The sequence below is a fragment of the Notechis scutatus genome, chromosome Z (genome assembly GCF_049901735.1).
Source record: "Notechis scutatus isolate UNSWTSFEM ecotype Mainland chromosome Z, rNotScu1.2, whole genome shotgun sequence".
Taxonomy (NCBI): domain Eukaryota; kingdom Metazoa; phylum Chordata; class Lepidosauria; order Squamata; family Elapidae; genus Notechis; species Notechis scutatus.
Genome location: NC_142025.1, coordinates 82,945,190 through 82,971,646, shown reverse-complemented (window position 1 = coordinate 82,971,646; position 26,457 = coordinate 82,945,190). Strand labels below are relative to the sequence as shown.

General features: G+C 35.7%; 1 protein-coding gene and 1 long non-coding RNA gene across 5 annotated transcripts; one reads left to right on the top strand and one right to left on the bottom strand.

Moving 5' to 3' along the window:
- The first annotated feature begins 819 nt into the window (after window positions 1-819).
- On the top strand, window positions 820-1,238 carry LOC148128951 (uncharacterized). Its single transcript, XR_015745710.1, has 2 exons — window positions 820-883; window positions 1,144-1,238. It is a non-coding gene; the product is annotated as an uncharacterized LOC148128951 (long non-coding RNA).
- CDKL2 (cyclin dependent kinase like 2) lies at window positions 1,141-26,457 on the bottom strand. 4 transcript variants are annotated; one of them, XM_087945848.1, is made up of 14 exons: window positions 26,343-26,457; window positions 23,550-23,750; window positions 23,223-23,390; window positions 21,926-22,120; window positions 21,038-21,216; window positions 19,992-20,104; window positions 19,727-19,866; window positions 16,702-16,790; window positions 14,418-14,541; window positions 8,167-8,456; window positions 7,499-7,592; window positions 5,466-5,583; window positions 3,595-3,701; window positions 1,141-3,072 (listed from the first exon to the last, which is right to left on the bottom strand). In XM_087945848.1, the coding sequence occupies exons 3-14, from the start codon at window positions 23,388-23,390 to the stop codon at window positions 3,010-3,012; spliced, it is 1,680 nt and encodes a 559-aa protein (XP_087801974.1). In that variant the 5' UTR covers window positions 23,550-23,750; window positions 26,343-26,457; the 3' UTR covers window positions 1,141-3,009. The 4 variants fall into 4 exon arrangements, with proteins under 4 accessions (XP_087801974.1, XP_087801973.1, XP_087801975.1 ...); XM_087945847.1 differs by lacking the exon at window positions 23,550-23,750 and having other exon boundaries at window positions 1,141-1,618; window positions 3,025-3,072; window positions 26,343-26,434; XM_087945849.1 differs by lacking the exons at window positions 1,141-3,072; window positions 3,595-3,701 and adding an exon at window positions 4,092-4,126.

Here is a 26,457-nt window from a genome sequence, read left to right as displayed (position 1 = left end):
ATTTAAGTGCCTTTTTAAAAATTAATTCTAGCTTGTAGAGTGCTAAATGTGCAACAATGTAGTAAATCCGTTTTTGGTATCTCCTGGAGAGAAGGAATCAGTATTAAACTACTGCAAGTCTATGTTGCAGCAGTGGTGGGATTCAATTTTTTTTACTACCGGTTCTGTGAGCGTGGCTTGGTGGGCGTGGCAGGGGAAGGATACTGTAAAATCTCCAATCAGAGGTAGTATTTGCCAGTTTTCTGAACTACTCAAAATTTCGCTACCAGTTCTCCAGAACTGGTCAGAACCTACTGAATACCATCTCTGTGTTGCAGACTAGAATTGGTAATTATTATTATTTTTTTTGGCCTGCTGGGAGTTTTAGGAAGTACAGCCAGTGATATTAGGATGTGGAATTTTTAAATACATTTTAAATTTTCCTATATCACCAAAATGGAAGAATGGTGGTTCTGTATAATGTTCAATTTTGTTCAATCTGGAGAGGCAGTCAATGGGAAACTGAGGTATGTGTGAGTGTAGCAACCCACATAGTGCTCAGATTGTCCACTCTTGCTGTAGATATGAAATATCACTGGTATTCTAATATTACAATTACTACAATTTTATTATGTGGAAGCTAAAAATGTTAGACATCTGTTTACTCAAAACAGTAACAATGATGATAATTTCCAAATGCACTGAGTTGTAAGGCAAATATATGCAAACACTGCTATTCACAACACATTTTTAAGCATCTTCAATAATACATCTTATATAAGAATGCTTTAGAAATGATCAGTTCACTTTATTTGGGTGCAGTGATATAAAAAATATTACTCAAATAACATTAACTTCAGTTTACAAGAGTGATGGTATTAAAGAATTAGGAACATATCATTTAGTGCAGTGATCCCCAACCTTTCTTATGCCGCGACCCGGTATCCCCAACCTTTTTTATGGCGCGGCCCGGTACCGGCATTAGCTGGCGCCGCCATCTTTTGATGAAAAGTGCTTCCGGTGAGCTTTCTACCCGGAAAAGCTCACCGGAAGCACTTTTTCATCAAAAAGATGGCGCGGCAGCAAACCAGCGCCCGGTAGGACTTGTTCCACGGACCGGTACCGGTCCGCAGACTGGTGGTTGGGGACCCTTGATTTAGTGAGATCCAGATAAATGGAATGGAATAGAATAGAATAGCAGAGTTGGAAGGGAGATAAAGGCTAGTTTATAGAGAGCCAGTTTCCAAACATAATGTTTAGGAGTGCTGATTTTCCTTAAATGCATGCTTGTAACTACATGAAGATAATTCAGTGAAGCCATACACTAAATAAATTCAGTGAAAACTAGGACATGAATAGAGAAACATAGAGCTATGAATACAATAATTTTATCAATCTTGATAGAAAGCTTAGACAAAGAAAAGTATCCCTTGAGTTGAGTTTGACTCCCGGTGACTTCATCGCTGAGCTTGACAGGTGATTAATTTTTCCAAATTTCCAGGATCTACAAACTTGAAATTTCTTGATGATTTTTTACGCAAGTACTAATCAGGTCATATCATGCTTAGTTTTTTTCTAATTCATCCAAGTTAATTTATTATGAGAGGAAAGTATTTGTCACAAATATTGCAAATATAAGCTGTAATAGAATTTTAACCAAAAGCATAAAAATAATTTTAAACAATAGTTTTATCTTTTATCAAAGCGTTGTTTTCTCTTTTTCCTAAAATATCATTACTGGGTCTGTTTGCGTACTGTGTTCAGTCACAGTTAACATAACTATGCTCTCTTGAATAAACCACAATTGGCAGGGCTCATATAAAATGCTAATCTTATGGCTGTCAGAATCAACCCATAGTATCACTGATACGAATTCACAGTAGGTTTATTTCAATGGAAACTTATGCTAATTTTGTTTTACTTTAGGGATTTACAAAATATTTTATTTATTTATTTTATTTTAATTTTGCATTTCTAGACCACCATCTCTCTCCCGTACTAGATCAGAGCTAAGGCTTTTTAGCCCCAAATTCTGGCTTTCACAGGACTGAATTAGATATTTAAAAGAAAGTTAAGATACCAAGTCAATGGCCTTCCCCTGATTTATGATTTCAATTCAATTTGCAATTGAATACCAAGGAGTTTGAAATCAAAAGTGAAAAAATGATGCTTGTAAAATACCTATTAGTGCAAGGGTGTCAAACTCGTGACAACACGTTGTCACGTGACATATTGCAACTTTTTCCCCCCTTCACTAAACTGGGTGGGCATGGCCAGCGCATGACACATCCGGCCCATAAATTTGACACCCCTGTATTAGTGTAAGACAATGCTGTAAAATCCATCTTTCCTGTCTAAAGTACATGCTTGACCTCATACTAAGTGCTAAGTCATATACAATTTCACAGCCATGTACAAATAGCCATGATGATGCCAAAATTATGAAATATATGTCAAGGTATCTGTCCTTTCATATTTATATTGCAATGGTGAATGAAAGTTTGTAAGGGTTTGTGTTGCATTATTTTGATATTTGTTTCATAAGTGGCCGTGTTTTGGCGTCATGGATACCCATGTTTGCCACCTATGTTTGTCATTTACCAAAATATGTGAACAGCCAGTAAAGAAGACTTTAAAAGCCTGACTTCTAATGAATGACAGCTTTTCTATAGAAAATGTGAATCAGCATTGAGGAAATGAGAGATTTTCATTTAAATGGTTAAATTGTAATCCTCAACTGTTAGAGATCTCTTCCCACAACTTTCTACCAAATTACATCAGTTTTCAAGATAGCTGAAATGATTAATTGTAGATTATTTTCTTCACACACATGACATTATAAAAGAAGTAGCAGCCTTAGTACCATAGTGCTAGTTAACATAAAATCATTTTTCCTTTTACTGCCATTAGCTTAGCTATAGCAAAATACTAGCAACTTCCTCTCCCTCCCCAAAATACCTCCATAAGGGTGTAAAAGTGCTGTAGATGTGTGATCAATGGGAATCACATAAGAGTTGCCAATTCTGATTGTTATTGATGCTCTACCTTGGGGAAGCTGGCTTCTGAGGTATCTTGCAAGGAGTTTCCAGATATCTGCAAATCAAGTATATTTTAACTGAAATTCAAGCATGCTAATGTTTGGGCCGCAGTTAGTGTTAGCAGAAACATCAATAAGAAATAACAATAACTAGAATCTATTACCATGTTTGATCGTATTGAAATAATTTTATGAATTTTTATTATATTCCTCTAACTCATCCTTTATACATTACAAAGTCTAACTTCATCAATATTTATCTTATCTTTCTCTAAATATTCCCCCTCATATTTCTCCTGAGATAGTATTGATATAATGGTGTTCTAACTGAGCTGTATAAAATATAATTTTGATATTCTCTGCTTTATTTTCAATACAATTACTAATCAATACAAAGGTGAAAAGCAAGTTTTTTTTCTTCTTTGCATTTTTTCTACTGTGCATTTTTTTAAAGGAAAGTAAGGCTGCATATTGGAAAGATACATACTTCATAGGTAATAGTAATAAGAAAAACAAATGCCATAAGTTGTGTATGCATTTTTACCACCACCCCTCCCAAAATAAAAGGAACCAAATACCTGATGCAGAGCCAGGTTTGGATTCTGAAGATCTATCGTGGCAAGAGATGGCATGCGAGACTCTGGAATAATTTTGTTTTCTTTCTTTAGAAATCTGGAATTCCAAACTATTTATGAAGGAAACATTTGATTTTTGTTTAACAGAAGTTAGTCTTTACAAAATTACCAGACTTCCTAAAATGTACAATGCTACATAGGACTATGAACTGCTTTTTATTTTCATTTGACTGATTCAACTATTAATTGCTAGCCACTGATTTATAATACAGTGGACAACATGTGGCCTTCCACGATTATTGGATTGCAGTTCATATTATCATCACATCCGGTCATGCTGGATAGGTAAGAAGATAGTTAAAGCTTAACAGAATCTGGACATTTACACTATATCTTCTAAAAGAGTTTTTTTCAAGTTTGCTTACTTAGAGATATTTATTTTGAATATTTTCCATTCCCTTAATTAAAAAGCTAGTATGGACTAAAATAATTCCAAACGAATGGGCAGGCTAACATCAATCACAGTCTTCCACATCTGCAGCAAAGACAGAAGGCATGTTTATTATGGACTGAACATCTGTGCACAAGCATATGCATAATAAATTTTAGGACCACCCAGTGGTCGCCAACCAGTGGGCCAGGGACCACTGGTGGTCTGCGTGAAAATTTTGGTGGTCCGCAATGTCACCCCCAAAGCACCCACCCAAAGCAATCCAGACTGCATGGAAACACAGGCTTGCGTCACTTGCTTTGTGAACAACATAAGATAGTGAGGGGAGGGGGAAAAGGGCGGAGGGGGGAAACTTGCCCCACTCACCCCACACACCTCGCCTGGCCACCAGGCTGCTTCTTTCTGCTTCTTTCTTCTGCTTTTGGCTGCACGCAAGGAAAGCAGCAAAAGTCTTTCTTTCTCTCCCACAAACTCCACCAGAAATGAGTCTTTGGGACCCTTCAAGGCATCCTGCTCCAAGAAGCTGCGCCAGCAAAAGTCTCACAAAGACTCATTTCTGGTGGAGTTTGGGGCAGAGAAAGAAAGACTTCTGCTGTTCCTGCTGCTTTCCTTGCATGAAGCCAAAAGTCTCTCTCTCCCTCTCTCTCCCCCGAGCACGGAGCTGGAGACGGTATCCTGCAATCCCAAATAAAGAATGATTGATGGGTAGGAAAACAGGGTGGCAAATAAACCTGCAGACCTTTTTGGGGATTTCCCCAGGGTCTGTGGTCTGCGGGATTTAAAATTATGAGTTTGGTGGTCCCTGAGGTCCAAAAGGTTGGCGATCCCTGATATACAGAATTTGCACGCATAGAAATGAATTGAATAAAACATTATAGAAAAACAAAACATATCAACTTATTGACTTTGTTAATGTTCCTAGTTTAGATAGAGCAGGGTAAAATTTCATCAATGTTTCTATTTTTGAATTTTCACGTTTCAGAAAAATGTAAATGACAATGATACATTGAGCTGTACGTTTTAGCTTTGAACGTTATTATTCAATCAATTCTGAACTATAAAATGTAAAAGACTGACATCTTTTATAAACTTTTTGCTGAAAATGATTAAAAATGAACAGATGATTTAAAAGGTTTGTTTACTGGAAGGAACTATAACATGCAATATGAGATGGTGGAGATGTATTGTTATGCTAACTGCTACAAACTGCTTACAAAGATGACCAGAAGTTGCTTCTTTGGGTATCTTTCTTTTTCTTACTCTCTTGATAGTCTTCATTTTTTCTTTCCTTTATTTATTAAATAGATTTATATGGTCACACAATGACTTTTTCCTGTTTCTATAGTTTACAAAAAATCTTTGTAAAACCTTTATTATATAAAAATTATTCATAACCATTCTAAAACCAAACACAAACCCTTACCATCCACACCTTTGAGTTCGGGGAGATGGCTGTAATTAAGCTCCGGAAAATGGACATCTGCTTTAGAAAACTCCAATTTTTTCTTGAGGGATTGAAGAGTATTGTTCTCTTTTGGCATCTATTACCAGGCAAATAAAATGTGAAGGTTTTGCAAAAAAAAAAAGAAAGGTCCAAATTGAAACACTGTTTGCAGAGATTATATAAGCAGTAATAAATATTTATTCTATCCTATATCCTATATCAATAGCGAGCCCACTCTTTAACACCCAAATAACTTTAAGCAATATAATGGAGAGAGTGGGGCTGGGGGGCGGGGAAAGAATATTTACAAATATCTGCAGAAAGAAGTGATAGCTATTGAAAATATGTTAGACTATTGGCTGGGAAAGGATGCTATGGTGATATACCTACGTTAAATCAGCTAAATGAAGGCTATTCTCTATTAAGGAAAATTGAAAGCTTGAGTTGCATCCTATAGTAGGAGATACAGGTACAATTAAAGTCTCTCCCTGTTTGCATAAAATATCCTAAATATTCAAATTGTTTGTGCCTGTATCTTGATAAGCTTTCAAAGCAGATGCTAAATGAGTTATGAAACATAACAAAAATTGTAATATTTTGTGTAATTTGGACAGGAACAATAATGAAGAAATATGTGTGTGTGTGTGTATTTGTTTTCTTAAGTACCCTTCTTTCGCGGGTACTTACATGTATGGTATTCAGCTTTGTTCGGGTATTTTCCCACGTCATTACAGTTGTGCTTTTAAAGTTGTAGCAACGTTTCAGCAGAATCTCATCTGCCATCATCAGGCTTCTGTATTGTGTTCGTCTGTGAGTTAGACTTTTACAGTTGTTTCAGTTTTAAATTTGGGGCTAGCCTACTGCTGTGCCAGAATGGTTTTTTCTTCATCCTGATTGGTTGGGAGTCTTGGTCTGTGTTTATTGGTCTTGGAGTTTGCTGTGTTCTGCTTGATTGGTGTTTCTAATATCTTCTGTCTGTTTTGTGGCTCTTTTTGTCTTGATTGTGAAATATCTCAGAGGTGATATTCAGCAGGTTCTGACCAGTTCTGGACAACCAGTAGTGGAAATTTTGAGTAGTTCAGAGAACCAGCAAATACCACCTCTGACTGGCCCTGCCCCCATCTACTCTCTGCCCCCAAGTCCCAGCTGATTGGTTGGGTCTTCTTTGGTTCCCCTGCACAGGAGAACGGAGCTGGAAAGCAGGTTAGTGGGATAGGGAGGGAATGGAGATTTTACAGTATCCTTCCCCTGACACACCCACCAAGCCATGCCACACCATGCCCATAGAACCAGTAGTAACAAAATTTGAATCTCACCACTGAGATAGATAGATCGATCGATCAACAGATCGATCGATCGATCGATATACACACATATACACATACACACACATACACATATACATTTCTTCATAATTGTTCCTGTCCAAATTACACAAAATATTATCATTTTTGTTATTTTTCATTACACACACACACACACACACACACACACACACACACTTTAGAAAGAAAAAAGCTTTAATTACAAATTTGTAACTGAAAAGGATTGAAGAAACTCTTCTCTTTTCCCCCCTTACAAATGTTTCATATTTTAAGAAAAAAATGCTTAATTTCTTTCTTTCTTTCTTATGTGTTTTTTTTCCCCTCTTGGTGCTGTGAATGTTTCACTATAGGTTTGCTGGTAGGATTGCTTTATTTTTATTTATTTTATTTAAATCACCCAGGGAACATTTTTAGCTGATGAGTATAGTAGAATATTTTAACTAAACAAAAGGATACCAAAATATCAAGGAGAGATAAAATGTTAAGAGAAAGGCCCTACTTGCTAGGTGCACGTGGAAGTGATAACTTTGCTTCCCTTGCCTCTGCCCACTTTCCAATATATGTATATTTTCTAAACAGAAATGGCTAAACTGTAAAGCTCATCCTATGCTTTCCTAAATTTCCACAAGATGTGATTTCATAAATGCCAAATGTCAGGAAGGCTCAAAATTTTTGAAGAGAGCTTACCGATGCTGTTAAGTTTACATTGTATTGACCTGCTGGTGATTTTTTCCCTTGCTTGATACAAGGATTGAAATATACTTTGGTTTTTTCATCAATTCTAGAAATAAACAGAGAATGGTCATCCTTAAATAGCCAGATCCACGACTATATAATTGAAAAATACAATTGTCCCAGATTGATCTACAGGCAGAAGATGTTGAGACTTTGCAGAAATTAATTAGATCTACAACTGAGTCAATGTTTGCATAGAAGACTGCTAACATGAATTAATATTGAAGTTGTCATGCTATATACTGATTATAAGAGGTAATATTTGCTTATAGCTAGGTAAGAGTTTTCTCCCTCCTTCAACCTTCCTTCACTCTGTGATGTCTATTCAGTTACAGGTCTTTTGTTCCACCACTGCACAATTGGGTGTTTTTTAAAAAAACTGACTATGAGGCCTAAACATAAGAAAAAATACTGCTGGAGCAATTCTCACTTTGCATAGGAATCATCATCCTATTTCAAAATGTATACTGTAGTTATATACTTAGGAAATAATGTGTGAATTAGTCCTTAAGTAACATCGGATAATATGCAAAGATATATATTTTCTAAATAGAAATGTCTAAAGTGTAAAGTAATCTGCGATACTGATACCAATCGGATAGTTCACTCTGATGTTGTACCTGTAATTATGGCTTGCTAATGTTGTCCCCATTGTGGGGGTCCTGTTGATGCTGGATTGTGTGGTGGAATAATTCTGTGTAATGGGAGGAATTACCATGCTTGGATTCTTCACATATTCTAGGCTACTGTTTGAATCCTTTAGATATATTGGAATTGTATTAAATTGTCCAACACTGTTATCATACAGGAAACTTATACATGATGATCTTTCAGATTTCAGTATGTCAGCCTTAGATACTTTCATTCTGAACATCTTGGAATCTCTGAGCTTTGAATTCACATCTAAATCCTGTTACAAGACACAAACCAAGTACTATAAATGAACTGAACACAATTAAAAAATAATATAAGTGTTATATAAAGGTCACAGAAAACTGAAATTCTGTTAACATTTGAACCATTTAAGGAGACACTAGGAGAACTACATGAGAAAAAAAATATTATTTCTATCTGCAAGCAGCAACCAATCACATTCAAATCCACAGTATTGCTCTATATATGTACAATTATCCTGATCTATGGAAGAATACAGAATATTTTATCTCAATGAAAGACAGAAAAAGTAACATTTAAAATAAGAATTCGACAGAGATAGCAATAAATCTGTTTTCACGTATACAATTAGACAACCAACTAACACCAATCCTGGTTCTCTGATGAGTTGCCCTGCATAATATATACATAAATGTACAATTATTTCTGTGTTCAAATATTCCATCATCATTTGAATCAAACCAGACAGCCAAAATAATGAGTTTCAGCAAAAAAAATATTTAGTTTTCTGGTATTTTTTAATGACATACTTTCTTTTCTCTACTCTTGTCCTCACTTTATTTTATTTCGAAAATAGTAACTATTAATAAAATATACAGAAGTAGATAGAAGGAAAGAAATATATAAACAGGTGTAAAACAAATTAATGGACCTCATACTAAATCACCAAGATGTGGGGTGATCTTAATTCTTTAGTATCAACATTTAAGCAAAAAAAAAAAAAAATAGACATTTTTAATTCTATAGCAGCAGGAAGCAATGAAAAGGTAAACCTTTGTAGACTATTTTAGAGCAACAATAAGAATGAGATGTATAACCATCACCTTAATAAACATCCATTTCTACAGTATATCCTGGACAGCAATACTGTCACATTCCTTAATTCTCAGTATTTCTTCCTACTTTATACTTTGTCTCTTTTATTCTTCAGTAAATCCTACTTAGTACTTCAGTGGTAGCAGCTGAACTACATTTGAAATTGAAGTTATCATGTTACAAAAATTGAGAAGCAACACCTGTCCAAAGAGATTTTAATTACTGTTTTTCAGCCTAAAGATTATTAGAGATATCACACTACTGCAACCTGATACAGTTGTGCTGCTTAGGAAACTGCAGTTCAAACCTATTCTTATGTCTCTATAAAGCCTTGTATTTATCCAGCTTCTGTCATCTAAAGTTAGAATTCTAAGTCTGAACATATTCTTGGAAGACAAACCTAACACTTCATTAAAATATTTTTTCAGAAAAATGTATTTCTTAGAAATGACTGAATTACATGTTAATATAATTTAATATAGATGATTCTTTGCCACAACATGCTGCCAGTTGACATATACCTAAACAAGTGAAATTCTAGTGAATCTCCTCTCACACAAAAATGTAGATGTGGGCAGGAAGAAATATAAAATGCTAAAGTAGATAACAAAGACATTAAAAAACAATGCACGTAAAAACAAAAAAGAAATTAAAGTGTATTCAAATGTTTGTTACAAATGTATCAATGTAATTAAAACATTATATTTATTAATTACCAGGGAATAGTTGTATATACTAAAGGAGAAAGAGTTTCAGGGGTTCCTCTCAAGATGGCTGCTGCATGGTAAGGGCTTCTTTTTTTCTTACCGATGATCTGCTGATTTTATTGCCAAAGCTGGTTCTTTGGCAGTGCTATTCCCTGGTTTTAAATGGGAGCATTTAGGAATGACCTAAGATGACTTTTGGACAATCATGAACCCAGCTGGGAAGGTGGGGGGGGGGGGTCTTGAAAATTGCAGTTCCTTCTGGAAGCGATCAATGAATGTCTATCAATGAAGTATACACCTTCTTGTCAGCAGTTTCATTTTCTTAAGCATGTCTGAATATTAACTTTCACTTTTTGAACTTATTGTTTTGTTTTTTGCTTTAAAAATTTATTAGCAGTTGAATGCTGATTTATTTCAACCCCTTGTTGGATTCTAATTGTTTTTTTATATATATTTCTTCTTTTTGTATTGTATACTTCTTGTGCAAACCGAGATGAGGCCCTGAATGTTCTCTATCACACCATCAGTCAATTATTTACTTGGAGGGTGCTTTTATTGTTGTAAGGGATTTTAATCAGGTTGGTTTGAAAATAACTCCCCCCCTCCCTTTCCATCAATATGTGAACTTTGCAATCAGAGATGGAATACATTGGTTCTTTCTTATTCCAATATCATGAATGCATTCAAAGCTATTCCCCGCCCTCACTTTGGCTCTTTTGACCACCTCTCTGTGCTGCTTGACCCAACATTTAAGCCTCTATTATTTATGGGAAAAGCTAATAGTGAAGCACGTGAGAGTTTGAATGGAGAGATCTATAGAAGCATTACAAGATTTGCTTTGAGTATACAGACTGGGGCATGTTTAAAGAAGCTGCTACAGTTAACCAACATATTAATGTAGAAGTGTATGCCACTACTGTGTTTGCATATATTCAGAAGTACATTGAGGATGTCTCTGTCCTTAGAAACATTGTGGTGCACGGTAATGAAAAACCATGGACGAAAATGAGGTTCGCAAGATCCCAAAAGCACAGAATGCGGCTTTTAAATCCAGTGATATGCTGGTGCTCAGAACAGCCAGAACTAATTTGAAATATACCATAAAAACAGTAAAGCAAGCGCAGTCAGAAAGTTCAGATCTTCTTTCAGGACTCTACAAACACATTAGGTGTATATGGCAAGGCATTCAGGCCTTTACAGACTATAAATTGGCTCCATTGTGCTATAAGGATGACACAGTTTTTAAAAATGATTTGAACAAATTTTTTAGGAAGATTTGAGGCATCAAATATTACCCAATAGGAAAGCAATATCCCATCCTGATGAGAAAATGATTAGCTTTGATGTTACCTCTGACTAGAAGACATTGGGAAAGTTAACATTCATAAATCAGCAGGCCTGGATAATATCCCTGGGCGTGTTCTTAGGAAGTATGCAGATGAATTGGTTTGTGTTCTTACAAATATTTTCAATTGCAGCAGGCAGTGTTCCATCATATTTTAAAACTGCCATTATTTTACAAATGCCAAAAATGTCTTTCAATCACATTTGATGATTATCATTCAGTTGCAATTATGTCCATCATTATGAAATATTTTGGAAGGCTGATAAAGGACTTTATTGTATCCAGCTTCCTTCCAGTGTTTGACTCACTTCAGTCATCCAAACCATTCAGCTAAAGATGTTACTTCCTATGTTCTCTATCTGAGTTTGATGCACTTAGAGGAAAGAAATACTCATGTGCGAATGTTGTTTGTTGGTTTTAGTTTGGCATTTAATTTGATTATTCCTCAACATTTAGTAGATAAATTGGGTCTTTTAGGCTTCAAAACTCCTTTGTGCAACTGGATTCTTGATTTTCTCACTGATAGGCCCCAGTATGTGTGAGTTGGGACTAATAATTTTAACACCATGTTCTTGAGCACAGGTTCTCTTTACAGCTGTGTCCTAAGTCTGCTATTATTCATCCCGCTGACCCTTGACTGTTGTGCAAGGTTTGCTACCAGCCATATACCAGGTACGCAGATGATATAACACTGGTGTGCCTTATTCAGGACGATTATGAGGGCAATTACAGGAGGAGGTAGAGGGTTTGATGAACTGGTGTAATAAAAATAGCCTGGTTTTAAATGTAAGAAAAACAAGAGATCATTGCTGATTTCAGAAAAGGCAGGCATAGCCGTACACCTCTGTGTATTAACAATTCAACTGTGGAGGTCGTTAGTAATATCAAGTTTTTGGATGTGCAGCTGACGACCAGATTAGCTTAGTCACTGGACAGTGAGACACTGGTGAAGCGAGTATAGCAGTGCCTATATTTTCTCCATTGTATGAGAAGAGTACATCTTCCTCCCCCTCTTCTTATCATTTTCTATAGAGGGATAACTGAAAGCATCCTGTTGTGTTGTATTACTGTGTGGCTTGGAGATATTACTGCTTTGGACAAGAAAAATGTGCAGAGTGTGATGAAGACAGCAGAAAAGATTATTGGAAGTTCACTTCCTTTTATCTAGGACATAGCATGTAAGTATTGCTTGACTAGGATCTGCAGTATTGCCTGGGACATTCCATATCCTTTCCATGACTAGTTTTGTTATTTTCTGGGAGGAGGCTCTACAATATCCAAAGCAAATAACTAGATTCTCTAATAGCTTAATACCATATAGTACCATATCAATCTTGTTTGTTGATTCTGAAAATGCTGCATATGCAGCTCAACAATGAATTTGTCTTTAAAAAGCTCGATGAAACAATAATGATCCTGCAAAATATATTAGGGCATGGAATTTTGGATAAAGATACACAAAAGGACTTTGATCCAGTTTCAGACCAAATAAACATTCTAATGTTGGAGAACTAAGTGAATTCCATCTGCTGCTCTGAACTTTAAATCTGCATATTTCTACAATACCAGGACTCTGACTGAAAGGGGAATTGGCAAATTCCTTTCTTCTACAAAGATTGAGGGAGACAAGATGGATTAGTTACCGTATTTTTCAGTCTATAAGATGCTCCGGACCATAAGACACACATTACCTTTAGAGGAGGAAAGCAAGAAAAAAACATCTACCCCTGCTTTCCGGCATCCATCTGGTATTCATCTGGCTAGCATCCTTGCAGCAAACTGCAAACAGCCCAGTCAGCTTCAGCACATTATCACAAGTCCCAGCATGTGATTTGTCAAGGCTCTGCTCCATTGTGCCCACCACCAGTTCAACTGAGCTGAACTCTGCCACCACTGGCAGGGAACATTGGAGCCTTCGTTGCCAATAGCCACCTATCGCCATTGCCCTGCTGCCTATCACTACCCATTCACCAATGGCAAATGGGCTGTGGCGATCAGCAGCAAACAGGCGGCAGCCAACAGTAGTGGCGGCGGTGGCAATCCCCATCGCCTAGAACTGATCGATGGTATTCTGGGAGGCCGATCCAACCGCCAATCAGCTGCTCAGCACCGAAGGCTCCAGAATTTCCCAGCAGCAGTGCACCAACCCCTCTCCTCTCCCTGCAACATTTGCTCTGTAAGACACACAGACATTTTCCCCACTTCTGAGAGGTGGAAAAGTGCATCTTATAGCGCGAAATATACGGTAACTGGTATCACTTCTACTTGGACTTTGACTGGAAGATAGACTTATTCTGGAGACTGAATCTATTATATTTAATGAAACAATTGATAAGAAATGGAATTAAGAAACAAACATGGATATTTGATCCAGGATGAACTATTTATAACTTTTGGGATGACTTGGAATAGATAACATGCCACTGTAAACCTTCTATGATTACAACAGAAGTTTGTTAACAGAGAGTTTTGAAACTTTAATTTTGTTTTGTTATAGTACTATTATTGTTCCTGTTAACTACTTTGTCACTATTATAGCATATAGTAGACGACGGGTCAATAATTTGCAAATAGATTTAGTAGTTTAAAAAATTTGGGATGGCCTCTTTTGCAAGTGGTGGATATTAATATAGTAGTAAAGTATTAATCCGTATTCAACTAGAGGAGATAATATGTGTATGTTTTTTTGATGTATCTTTTTAATATTTTTGATCATGTTTTTTACTTTTGTTTTGTTTTGTTTTTGTCTTCTTTTAGATTTTTTTTTGGGGGGGGGAATTTCATACTTTGTATTTTAATCTTGTCTTGAATAAATAAAATATATAACTAAAAAAATAAAGAAAGAAGGATTTCAGAGAACATTGCATTTAAAATAGGATGCTATGTAATTAATGGAGAGAACAGGGTTTGTATGCAAATATGCAGTATGCAGTAAAACTGCACGATTTCTAATAGGAAAGCTCTTAGAATGTTACATTCTGACAGTCCCATCTCAAACAATGAAGAATAATTTTTCATAGGCACAGATTAAATTTGGCTTTAAAATCATTTTTATACATATATTCATATAAAATTGTAAAGAAGGGAAAAAATCCTGAGTTCCACAAACCTGGATTAAAAGCATTTTTCTTTCATCACCTATATCATCTTTGTCCTTCTTATTTGTTTTTGATTTCTTGGGTAGAGAGTGTTCTTTTTCCTTTTGAATCTTGATTTTAAATTCTTGAACAAATCTTATGTTTCACATTAAAATGAAAACATAAAAATGAAACTTTTATTTAATAAGCAAAAGCATTTACTCATCACACATTCACATTTAAAACCCCTTCTCTTATATTTTTGTTGTTATTCAATATTTTCAAAAAATATAAATTAAAAATATCTTTACCATGTTGGTAAGAAAAGACATTTCAATATAGTTCTGGAAATACTGGCAGTTTTGAGTGCAGTTTTGAGTTTGAATGCAGGGTCATAAGATTTTTGTGGAATTTAAATGGCTGAGAGTAATGGGGTATTTACATTTTTAAATTGCATAGAGATTATTGTATGGTTGGTTGTGTTTAGTTCAATTTTTTTCTTTTAGTGGTGTTTGTCCAGTTTTACTTTGTGGAAGAGCACCTCATTTCGTTGCACCCGCTAGCGAGTGTAATGACAAATAAATTCTTATGTCTTATGTCTTTTATTTATCATTTCTTGATGTAACTAGAAGTACAATGAGATAACAAATAAAACTGCCATTTAAACAGGTCTAAGGAAAAATATAGGACAATATATGTGACTCACACTGAACTATGGAGTCCTTGATGCTCTCTGAGCTTGTGTGTATTAATGATTGTTATCCATTCAGATAATGAAACTGCACGCAAACAACCAAGCTTAGAGCGTAAAGGACCTCATAAAACTCTACAAAGCTATACACTTTGATGCAGACCTAGTGCTGAGTGCTCTGTACAATGGCCATCTTGGGGTTTCTCTGCTATCATTCTACAGGGGTTCCTGATAACTGAGTGGATATTTGTTATCATCTTGCTTGGTGTGTTATGTTTTTGTGTTTCTGTTTAAATCTGTCTACTAAAGTTAATAATAAAGCTTATTTTTATTTTACATTATACTATTATTTCAACAGATGTTTGCAATCCTATGTTGCAAAGTTTTTATTCGTGGATCAAAACTGAAATAAATAAATTGACTAGAATACAAAAAAAGAGATTAAAAATTACAGGTAGTCCTCAAGATACAACTGATCACTTAGCAACTATTCAGTTATTGCAGTCTATCCCTAAAGCTACTCATTTCAAAGTTACAGTTGCTGCAGCATCCCAGTGATTATTCATCCTTACAACTGACTGGAGGGAGCCAGCTCTTCATCATCATTTGAGCTGGTGCCTGAGGGAATCATCATATTTGGGGCAAGTGGGCCTGTGCTTACCATTTCAGGGCCTCCCATACCCAAGACGCCTGTGATCTACTTATCAATCTGCATCTTAACAACTGCACCAGGTAGAGCAAGGGGCAGAGGTCATTAAGCATGGTCATCTCTCTTAATGACCATCATGACATGTGACTATAAGAGGCAAGTTCCATTATAGCTATATCTTAAGAACTACCTGTGTGGGTTTAATATCATGTCTTTTTCACTCTTGCCCAATCTCCATTTATTTTTTAATTAATGCTAGTTATAGACTCAGATCAAATACATTAAGATTTTCACACATAGATTTCCACTAAAAGCACATTCCAAGAAATCAGCAAGAACATTTTAAAAAATTATCTCTGTACAGAGAAACTACCATACATAAACACTGAGTTTTATATTGTTCAATTGTTCATAAACTCTATGTTTATGAACACAGACTTATGTAATAAACACACATAAGTCTAAAAGATAAGCCAATGTGAGTTAAATAGATGTGAGAAGGGGCAGTCTCTAATGTGAATTAAGCCTCATTTGAAATGTCACTTCCTATTACAATAAATTAGGGGTCTTGTTCTGGTTAGTAATATATTACTGGCACTAACCATTTGATAGCAAACAAGGAGCAACTAGTTTGCATTTGGTACAGGAAATGGAAAGAAGTAAAATTCTTCTGCAATGAAGAATTAGCTGGGCCAGATCATGCCCTATACCACTTTGTTTTCCTGAGTTGTAATTAGACCAAATCTGTAATCGTTTTTCTGAGAACGTAGCAGCAGAAAAAGAAGCAGATAAGAAGTGTCATTATTCCCATCCATGATTTTCACTTAGTGACACTATGTAAGTCTTTTGCAGCTCCAGAAGTCAACAATGTCTAGTTCCATCTTCATATATGCTAAAAGGAGAATGTATTATATACATAGAACTTCTCAGCATTCTTTCTTTTTAACAAGTACTTTGATAAAATCAGGAAACTCACCTTTCAGCAAACCCATCTTTGCTAAAGAGGTTGCATTGCAGCAGTTCATTACAAGACGGCCTCTTTTCTGGATTAGTTTGCAGGCATTGCTGAAGTAAGATTAAAACTTTAACTGGTTAAACACAATGGAATCAAACAAAATGATCCAAGCTCTATTAAACAAAACACAGTATCAGTACATCTAATCTACATAAGAAGAATTTAGCCTGGATTTTATGAAATCCCTTTCATATTATACAGCAAACCATTTCTGAAGCAGAGGGACAGCAAAAGGTATACAATATAGTGGAAATGGAGGGGAGTAATGGCAGAAGCTAAAATGTCAAAAATTCCATTGAACACTCCAGTCTTCTAGATCTAAACTAGTCTTTTGTACTTTTGTAATTAAATGAAGTAAAGTAAGCTAACATTTTACAGGATATATTCAGAGGGTAATCATACAAATCTAATCACAATATTGCCAGGAAGTTCTATATCTGAAATTAGGACATCACATCACAAAATATAAAATGGATATTGAAAATAGTACAAAACTGAGAAAATTCTAATTCCACTTGAGGCATGAAAGCTGGCTAAGTGTCTTTGGGTCAGACACCCTCCCTTCAGTCTAACCCACATCATAGAGATGTTATAGAGGAAATACAAGGAGGGAGGAATATTACGTATGTTTGCCACCTTGAGTTATTTTTTAAAAATAATAAAAGCAGGAAATCTAATTCAATAAAACAAGTGAGCAATCACTCAAAGAAGAGGAGGCAAAGACATTATAGCTAAGTTGTGTCAAGATATTCCAAAAGTTTTAAGCCGTCACTTGAACCAAGAAATTAATACTGGAAAGACTGAAAAAGTCCTCTAAAAAGTCATTCAGAATGCAGGTTAACATCTGTTTTTTAAAAAAAGAAAATAGAGATGTTTCTCTATTGTACAGGTAGTCCTAATCGTACAAGTATAATGGAATCTGCCCATTAAAGTTACAAATTGTTGTTAAGTGAGACAGTGAAGTGAGACTGTTTCGTTCAAAGACTCCAAAATCAACCATACCAATTGTAGTCACTAACTGGGGACTACAGTAGTCACTAACTGAATGTATGGGTCATTAAGCAAATGTCCTAGCACAAGGTGCTGTGGGGATGCAGAGGAGGACTGGCACTGGATTTGCGCGAGTTGGACAGTATGCTGAAGTACAGCTCAAATGCAAGAAAACTGGGAAAGAAGCCCAGTCTGTCCTAGAATGGGAAGGCAGCACCCCAGCCCGGCCTCAGTCAGGAAGGGGAAGGCAGAGACAGGAAGGCAGAAAGCAGGCAGATCCCAGGAATGGAGCAGCCATTAAAGCCACTTCAATCTAAGGCTAAGCCTTTCTTCACACACAGCAACAGCAATCAAACTGTCCCATTGGTGATTTCCCTCTTACTGGTGACTCTCCATACCACAGAACACTTACCCAAGTCTTTGTTCAACCCCCCGCCATCGCCACCCCCACCACTGCCAAGGTTGGGTTTAGCCCCTCATCTCTACTACTCAGGTCCCAATCTTACTTGTCTGCAGTTGCCGGTGACTGTGGCTGATGAGGGAGCTCCCTTTCTGTTGTGTGGCCACGCTGTCCAAGGGGCTAGCAGTTCAAAAGAAAGTGGGGCTGCCCAGCAGAGAGAAAGAGAGCTCCCTCTCTGGGAGCGAAATGGTGGGAGGGAAACCACTGGCAGGAGCAACTAAGGTGCTGTTTCATAATGGCACGTGGAAAATGGCACACACTTCTGGAATGGAACCAAGCAGTCCAGAGTCACCGACTGGCGCAATTGAAGGTGGATGGGCTCTGGTGAGGTGGAAAACAGATTCAAGGCTTGCAGCAACCTGGTGGGAGAGATAGGCTGGGGGGGGTGGGGGGGTGGGGGAGGGAAGCTGCAGCATCCCTGCATTTGGTTGTAAGGACAAATGTAAGAATGCCGCAGCGGCCCTAACTTTGAAACTGGGTCATAAGTAGCTTTTAAGGGGTCTGTAATATCTCTGAATGATTGCTAAACTGAGGACTAGATATCTGGCTTCTTTGGAAGGCTCTCTCAATTGTTTTCATGTGTGTGTGTGTGTGTGTGTGTGTGTGTGTGTGTGTGTGTGTATCTTTGGTTATTCGGGTTTTCTCCTGCGTAAAATTGGAAGTATCTAGGTGACGTTTTGATGAAGTCTCATTCATCATCTTCAGGCTTGTGTCTTCGGCTTTGTGCTTCTCAGAGTAATGTGAACTTGCAGCTGCTTCTTCCTTTTAACTGCTAGTGAGGGTGTGATTTGATTGGGTGGGGGCTTGGCTGTGTTCTGATTGGTGGGGTGTGTTCTGTTCAGGTGGGGGCTTGGTTGTGCTCAGGTTAGTCTTAGTTGCTGGGGATTTGAGCTGGTGAGCTGTGATCCTGCTGTTTGGCTTCGCGTTCGTGGTCGTGCCGCATCTTCATGGTGGGCGTCAGTTCGCTTCATGTATGGGTCGGAGGGGTTTGAAGCGGGTAGTGATGCAGCCGCGGTGCGGCTTCTGGTCTGTGGTCATGTCAGAACAATCAGAACACAGCCAACCCCCAACCAATGAAAACACACCCCCACCCAATCAGAACACAGCCAAGCCCCCACCCAATCAAGTCACACCCTCACTAGCAGTTAAAAGGAAGAAGCAGCTGCAAGTTCACATTATTCTGAGAAGCACAAAGCCTGAAGATGATGAATGAGACTTCATCGAAACGTCGCCTAGATACTTCCAATTTTACGCGGGAGAAAACCCGAATAACCAAAGATACATACATACATACATACATAATTAATTAATTTTGCTTTTTTTTCACCTGAAAAGCTAAATAGGAGGACATATGCCTACCTACTAAGATAGCTAGGAACAGTTTCTAAAGCAGTCGTGTGAGTTTGGGAAAAGATCACTGATATTGAAATGATTGGTTTTCTTATCAATATTCAATTTCACAGAAACTTGAAGATTCCTAAAGGCATGATTCTGTTAATAGGAACAGACTAGAAAGATAGGAGACCTCAAAATTACCTTTGCAAATTCTATGACTGCAATGGAGAGCTTTGAGTATCGTTTTTCAAGAGGTTCTAACTCTTTGATTTCAGGCAATCTCACTCCAGCAAAGAGAGGATTTTTGTAGAATAACTCCTGGTGCTTTGGAATTAAGTTTCCTAAAATTTATAATCGTTTATATCAATAACAAGACTTTAAAAGTATAATCTTACAAAAAAATGAATAACTAGCTAGCTAGCCAGACAGATAAAAACATACACAAAAAGGCAGGATGCATTCTTACCTAGACTTTTCATAATATGGTATAATTGGTCAATATCAGAATCTCCAGGGAAAAGGGGCTCTCCTGTAAGCATTTCAGTTACCAGGCAGCCAATGGCCCAGACATCAACAGCCCTGCAAATAAAACATACTTATGCAGAACTAGCTCTACCTTAATTGCCTATTTGTGACAATAGAAAAAGAAGTTTATTCTATTTGATTTTCTACAGAGTGTATATTAAAATAATAATAGTACTTTTAAGTTTCTGCTTAAGCTACAATTCATCATATCCATTAATTTCCTTTTCCTTGTAAATGTATTTAAAAAAAAGCTAAGAAAATTTTGGCCCTCTTTTCAAAATGGCTCCTGTTCACTGTGGATTTTCCCCCCCTCTTATCAACGATCTACTGATTTCACTGCTAAAATTGGTACTTTGACAGTGCTGCTTCCTGGTTTTGAAGGGAGCACTTAAGTGTAACCATGATCTGCTTGCACTCTGATTCAAAGATTGACATACTATGGAGACCGAATTTACATTTAATTAAACCACAATTGACAAGAGGATATTAAGAAATAAACATGGATTTTTGACCTAGGACAATCTCTTTATAACTTTTTATCTATTTATCTTGGATAGCTAAGATACAGTGGTAAATTTTCTATGAGTGGATTATAACAACAGCTTGTTAACATAAAGATTTGAAACTTTAATTTTGTGCTTTAATTATTTTTCCAGTTAACTACTTTGTCACTAATATAACATATAGAACACAGGTCAACAAGTTGCTAATAGATTTAATAGTTTAAAATTTGGGGGAGAGCCTGTTTCACAAGGGGTAGGAATTAATTGTAGTAATATATTAATCAGTATTCAACTAGAGGGGATAATTTGTGTATGTTATTTTTGATGCACCCTTTTTAATGTTCTGTTTTGTGTTTTTTTCTTTTCTTTTATGTCTTCTTGGATTTTTATTGAGTTTTGTATTCTAACTTTGTTTTGAATAAAATAAAAATATTTTTAAACATCTAAGACTATCTTAATATTGAATTATTCTATATTTCCTTACTTGCCATATTTGGTATCACCAACTAACAGCTCAGGAGCTCGATACCACCGTGTTGCCACATAATCTGTATAAACTTCACCAGGAGCGGCCAGCATTCGAGCAAATCCAAAATCACAGAGTTTGATAATTCCTGAACAGGAGACCAATATGTTTTCAGGTTTAATATCCCTGTGTATGATCTAAAAAAAGGATTCATATCCATGTTAGCAAAGTCACTATAAACCCATCATGGAAAACCATCCATAGAAAACATCTACGTTCTTCAGACTAATCTAAAGAGGATAGCCTACTTCACATTCTCATTGTTTGACAAATGGAATGTGAGAAACTGTACTGGAAAATGGATGGTCCGTGATGTTATATCTCCACACATTGAATTATTTTTTTAAAAGGATATTTTTCTAGAAATAAAAAAAATACAATAAAATGTCTGTTAAAGAACTCTCTCCATTTCCATAACTGTGCAATATTGCGCTATCCCAAAAGAAGAACATGTAAATTTTTACTCACTCTATATGAGCATACAAGTGATAAACCTGCAGAATGTTCAGAAAATATTAACACAAGCATAATAATATATCCTTGCCTTTGAAATAATAGCTTTGCATACTAACCTTGAAGCAACTATTACATCACCAATTAATGGGGAAAAACATGATACAAACATGTCACTTCCACAAAGAATAGAAATCAAAAAAGGCAGTTTGTTTTCATTAGATAGCATATAGTTTCATAGCTGTATGTAAGAAACATGAAAATACAATTATTGGAATATTATAAATTATTACAAATGTAAATTTATTCTGAGGTATGAAGCTAGCATCTCTCTCAAATATCCTAACAAGAAAATAGACAAACAAACTCAAACAGATGCAGCAATGTACTTACATTATGACTATGACAAAATCCTACCCCTTTTATAATTTGAAATAAGTATTTTCGAACTCTGTTATAATCCAAGCCATTGGGAAACATCTCAAGATCATCAAGGATTGTGTGATCTACAAATTCAAACACCAGATACCATCGTTTTTTCTTCTTGCAGACTTCCAGCAAATTCACCAAGTTGTCATGCCTTAATTGCTATCAGGAGACATGAAGTACGTCATAAAACTACAATAGGAGACAGTGTGTTGCATGAGAACATTCACAATAATTGCCTCTTGAATAATATGTACATCATTAAGTAAACCATATAAATACTTCCAAATACTGTCCTGTTCTATGCATGATTACTAAGTAACAGTACTAACGATTACTAATATTCACAAATTATTATAGTCTCATTATTTACACAATCTCTTTTCCCTATCACTGTATAAACAATTTAACTCAACAATCCATTACAACCAAAGTACACTATTTTTTTCAGAGATTAATCCATAAAGGTGGAAATTTTCTCCCATTTATTTATTCAGCAAAGTCTAATTGATAGAACAAAGTTAAATACTTGTTTAATTCTATGCCCTATTTCTAGGCCATGACAATAAGGTTATACAATTTAATATAAAATAATACATATTTTTAAATGATTTCATTTTCTAAATATTAGATTTCTCTAAACATTAGAACTCAGTGATAATATAGTAAAGAGAAATTACAATCTTTTTTTCTAACTAGCTAATAACTCTAGTCTACAGCAATAAAATCATATCTTAGTAATTACCTAAAGACCAAACAAAACCCAGCTTTTTAAAATTTATTCTTTTTCGTTGAATAAATGATGTATTTTCTACTAACTAGTTCTTCCTTATTCATTCTTACTGTTATGCTTGTAATTCCCTCTAGTAATACTAATTTCCTTTTCTCTAAGAACAGTTTTCTATATACCTTTTGTTTAATATTTAACATGCTGGAGCCCAATTCACACTACATATTAATCATCAAGTAGTTTGGATTATAACAATTATGGTTAATAAATTATTATGGATTTTTTGTTCTGGGAATCTAGCCAATGGAAATCAGACATATGAAATCAATCTAAAACTAAACATAAATAATTGTATTTGCACACATCTCTTTGGTGTTACTTTATCTCTGCCATCTCCTGTGTTTTAATTTTTTTTTAATAAACGTCAAGAATAACATTATAGCAAAGACGAAAGGTCTACAAAATTACATATATATTTATATGTGACAGGGCACTACAGATTTAGAAATATGAACTTATCAGCCATTATCTTACCTTGAGAAATTTTATTTCTCTCAGGGCAATTTTTTTAACCATTTTATCATCTTCACTTTCCAAAAATTTTTTAATGGCAACAACTCTGCCATTCTCCTTGTTTCTGCATTTCATCACCATTCCATAACTTCCTTCTCCCACAAGTCCAAGGATCTCATATTTTTCCATCTGTATTCAAACAAATGGGTTGTTTATAGTACACAATTAATACCCAGTGTACATTAGTTAATATACACATTTAAGCAATAGACTGTATATGTCCCAGTATCAATTATTCGTTCTTTTGCTCATAATATTTCAGTTTTTCATTAGGGATCAATATATTACCTTCTAAGCAATTATCACAGTAAGTTTCTCAGAGTAGAGGCTTCACAGAGTACATTATATCCTTATAAGAAAAGCAGTTAATATTGTAGAGAACAGCCAAGGGTTAAGTATAAAATCCTATAAGATGCCAAGAAATGAGGACAGCCTGATTTGAAATTGTATTTTGTAGCCTGTTGCTTGGTTTGGATGAAGAAGTGGGTACTGCTGAAAAATAAGAAAAATTTAGAACTAGAAGAGCACAACCTTTCTGTTACTAAAAAATATAAATGTAACTTGTAATTCCTATTTGAGAAGACCAGAAACCACTTCTTTATAACTTTTTCTTTTATTTCTTTTTTCTTTTTCTTTCTTTGTACTTTTCCCCCTTATTAGTTTCATTTTCCTTATTTTCTCTTTCAAAATTGTATTGTGTATTGTGCTTATTTTTGAAAAAGCACTTATTTCAGAAAAATTATATTTAAAAGAGGAAGTAATTAACATTGTTGGCTAGGACTCAAACTTTTATGCTTAGTATTTAATAGGGAAATCAATTATTTTAAAAGTCACTAGCAACACAAATATACTCATTTAAATAAAGTTGATTTAAAAACATACAAGGGTAATAGATATCACTAATCTTCACTTTGCAAGGAAAAAAATATTCAAGGGATGAGTATATGAGGAAAACATAATGGTATAATTATAGACACTTGCCAATAGGAGTTGAACATTTAATGAACTAAACTAGAATTGAAATATGTTTTAAGCTCTCTATTGAAGGGGAAAAAATGTTTCTACCTTGTTCACTTCAATGGGCTGATCTTAACACAATGAAATAAATGGAACAAATTATAATGTCCCATTGACTTTATTTGGTTCAGCTTCATTAGTTTTACAAATACCATGTGTTCACAATGCAAATATTATGTCATATTTTGTATTTACATTCAATATTTATATCCTTTGTTTAATTAAAATAATGCTGAGGAGAATTTACAATGAAAAAATTAAGGACATTAAAAAGAATCCTAAATTATAAAACAAATAGATGAGACTCTGCAAGTTCATCATAAAATCACACTATTATGGGGAAAAGCAAGTAAACTATGCTTCATATATCCTACAAAGATATAGGTAAAGCCTGGGTGGAAAATGTGTTAATCCATCTGAGATCCCTTTTGTCACTTCCAACAATTCTGATTTAGTCTGACTGTACTCTCACAGGGCAGCAGCTGCTTTAGAAATACAAATGTTTTACATATGTTTAAATGTATGTCATTTCAAAGGCACTTCAAATAAAAAAATAAAAACTGAATATCAATCTGCTGCCAGCAATATATAATAAAATTATGGGATAAAAGTTAAAACTTCAGCAATATGCAATTCAAAATGTCTAGCAATGTGTGCCTTTTTATCAATCTTGAAAGGATTGCAAAAGTACAGTTTTAGATTTTTCATGGGAAGGGCGTCTCTATTATCTCCCTTAATAAAATCCCAATTACGGTTGAAAATAAGCATTATACAAACAAGATATGTATATTTGGTTTAGATTTTTTTATCCCACCTATTTTTTAATAAATAACTCAAGAGGGGGAACATACCTAATACTCCTTCCTATCTGCCCCACAACAATACCCTGCAATGTGAGTTGGACTAAGAGAAATTGGTCCTGAGTAACCCAGCCAGTTTTCTTGCCTATGATGGGCTAAAGCTCATCTTTTTTTCTTTTTTTAGCCAGGTGTCTTAAATGAATCAAATTGATTCAAGCCATGGTTTTATGTCTAAGAAAGGTTTTATGTCTAAGGATCACTATTATGAAAAGGCTGTATGGAAAAAAAATGTTCCTTTGAATTAGGCTTCTAGATAGTGGAATTTAAAAGAGAGGAAAGTCAAAAATCTCAGCAAGATTTTTCAGCAAGATGAGGATGGAGCGCTACAATGTGGGATTTGTCTGTTTGGAGCATTCATGAAATGGCACACATACATACAAAGGAGGTGGCAGGCAGAGTGTTATGATGCAAGCCACATTTTGTTGATTTTATCTTCCTCCTTCCCCCACACATATATAATTGCAACTCCTGAAGAAAACTGAAAAATGACTTGGAAAAATAGTTCAATAACCGAAGAAGTAAAATTAAATTATCGGGAAGCACATTATAGTGCCTGTAGCAATGAATGCAGTACTGTAATAGGTCCAGCAGATACACAACATACAAGACCAAACTGACAAACTAGCCTCTAGTTAAAAAAAAAACAAAGTCCATTCCTATCTTGAATCACCAATAGGAGTGCCTAAAATACCGGCCTTAGTAGGACTTCCAAAACAGCAAAGCTACTGTTGAAATCACATGCCATCTTGGTTACTGCTGCCACTTAGACTCACCACCTATGTTTAGTAATAGTGTACAGTACCGATTTTCTGATCTCACCTCAGGTGGACATTCCACGTTTGACTTCATAAATTGGATAACCGTAATATCCTAACTAAGATACCAAGCTCAAAGGATCTCATCCCACATTTTCACGTAGATATTTAAAGCGGTGGGCGCTATAAATACCTACAGGTTCATCACTCCATTAGAGCTCCGTCTCCAGCCCGCTCTTCCGGAGTCATTCTCTGCCAGGACTGGAAAGTCAGTGAGCAATTAAGAGTACGCTGTCGGAAGGGCCCGCGCATAAATCTTATTGCAGGACTTGTTATATAGCTGTCCTTCTTCCTCTTGGTAAAACAGTAACATTATCTGAAAATAAAATCCAGATTGCACTTTTTCTGATCCTAGAATTATTTGCATTGCAGAAATGGATGAAACTCACCGAGCCTGTTCCGCTTGCAAAGTTCCCTGGCGAAGCTTGCTCGTGCCTACCACCATCACCCACTCCTCACTGCAAGGCTTCTTGGGGGAGCCACAAACCTATGGGAAGAAGAAAA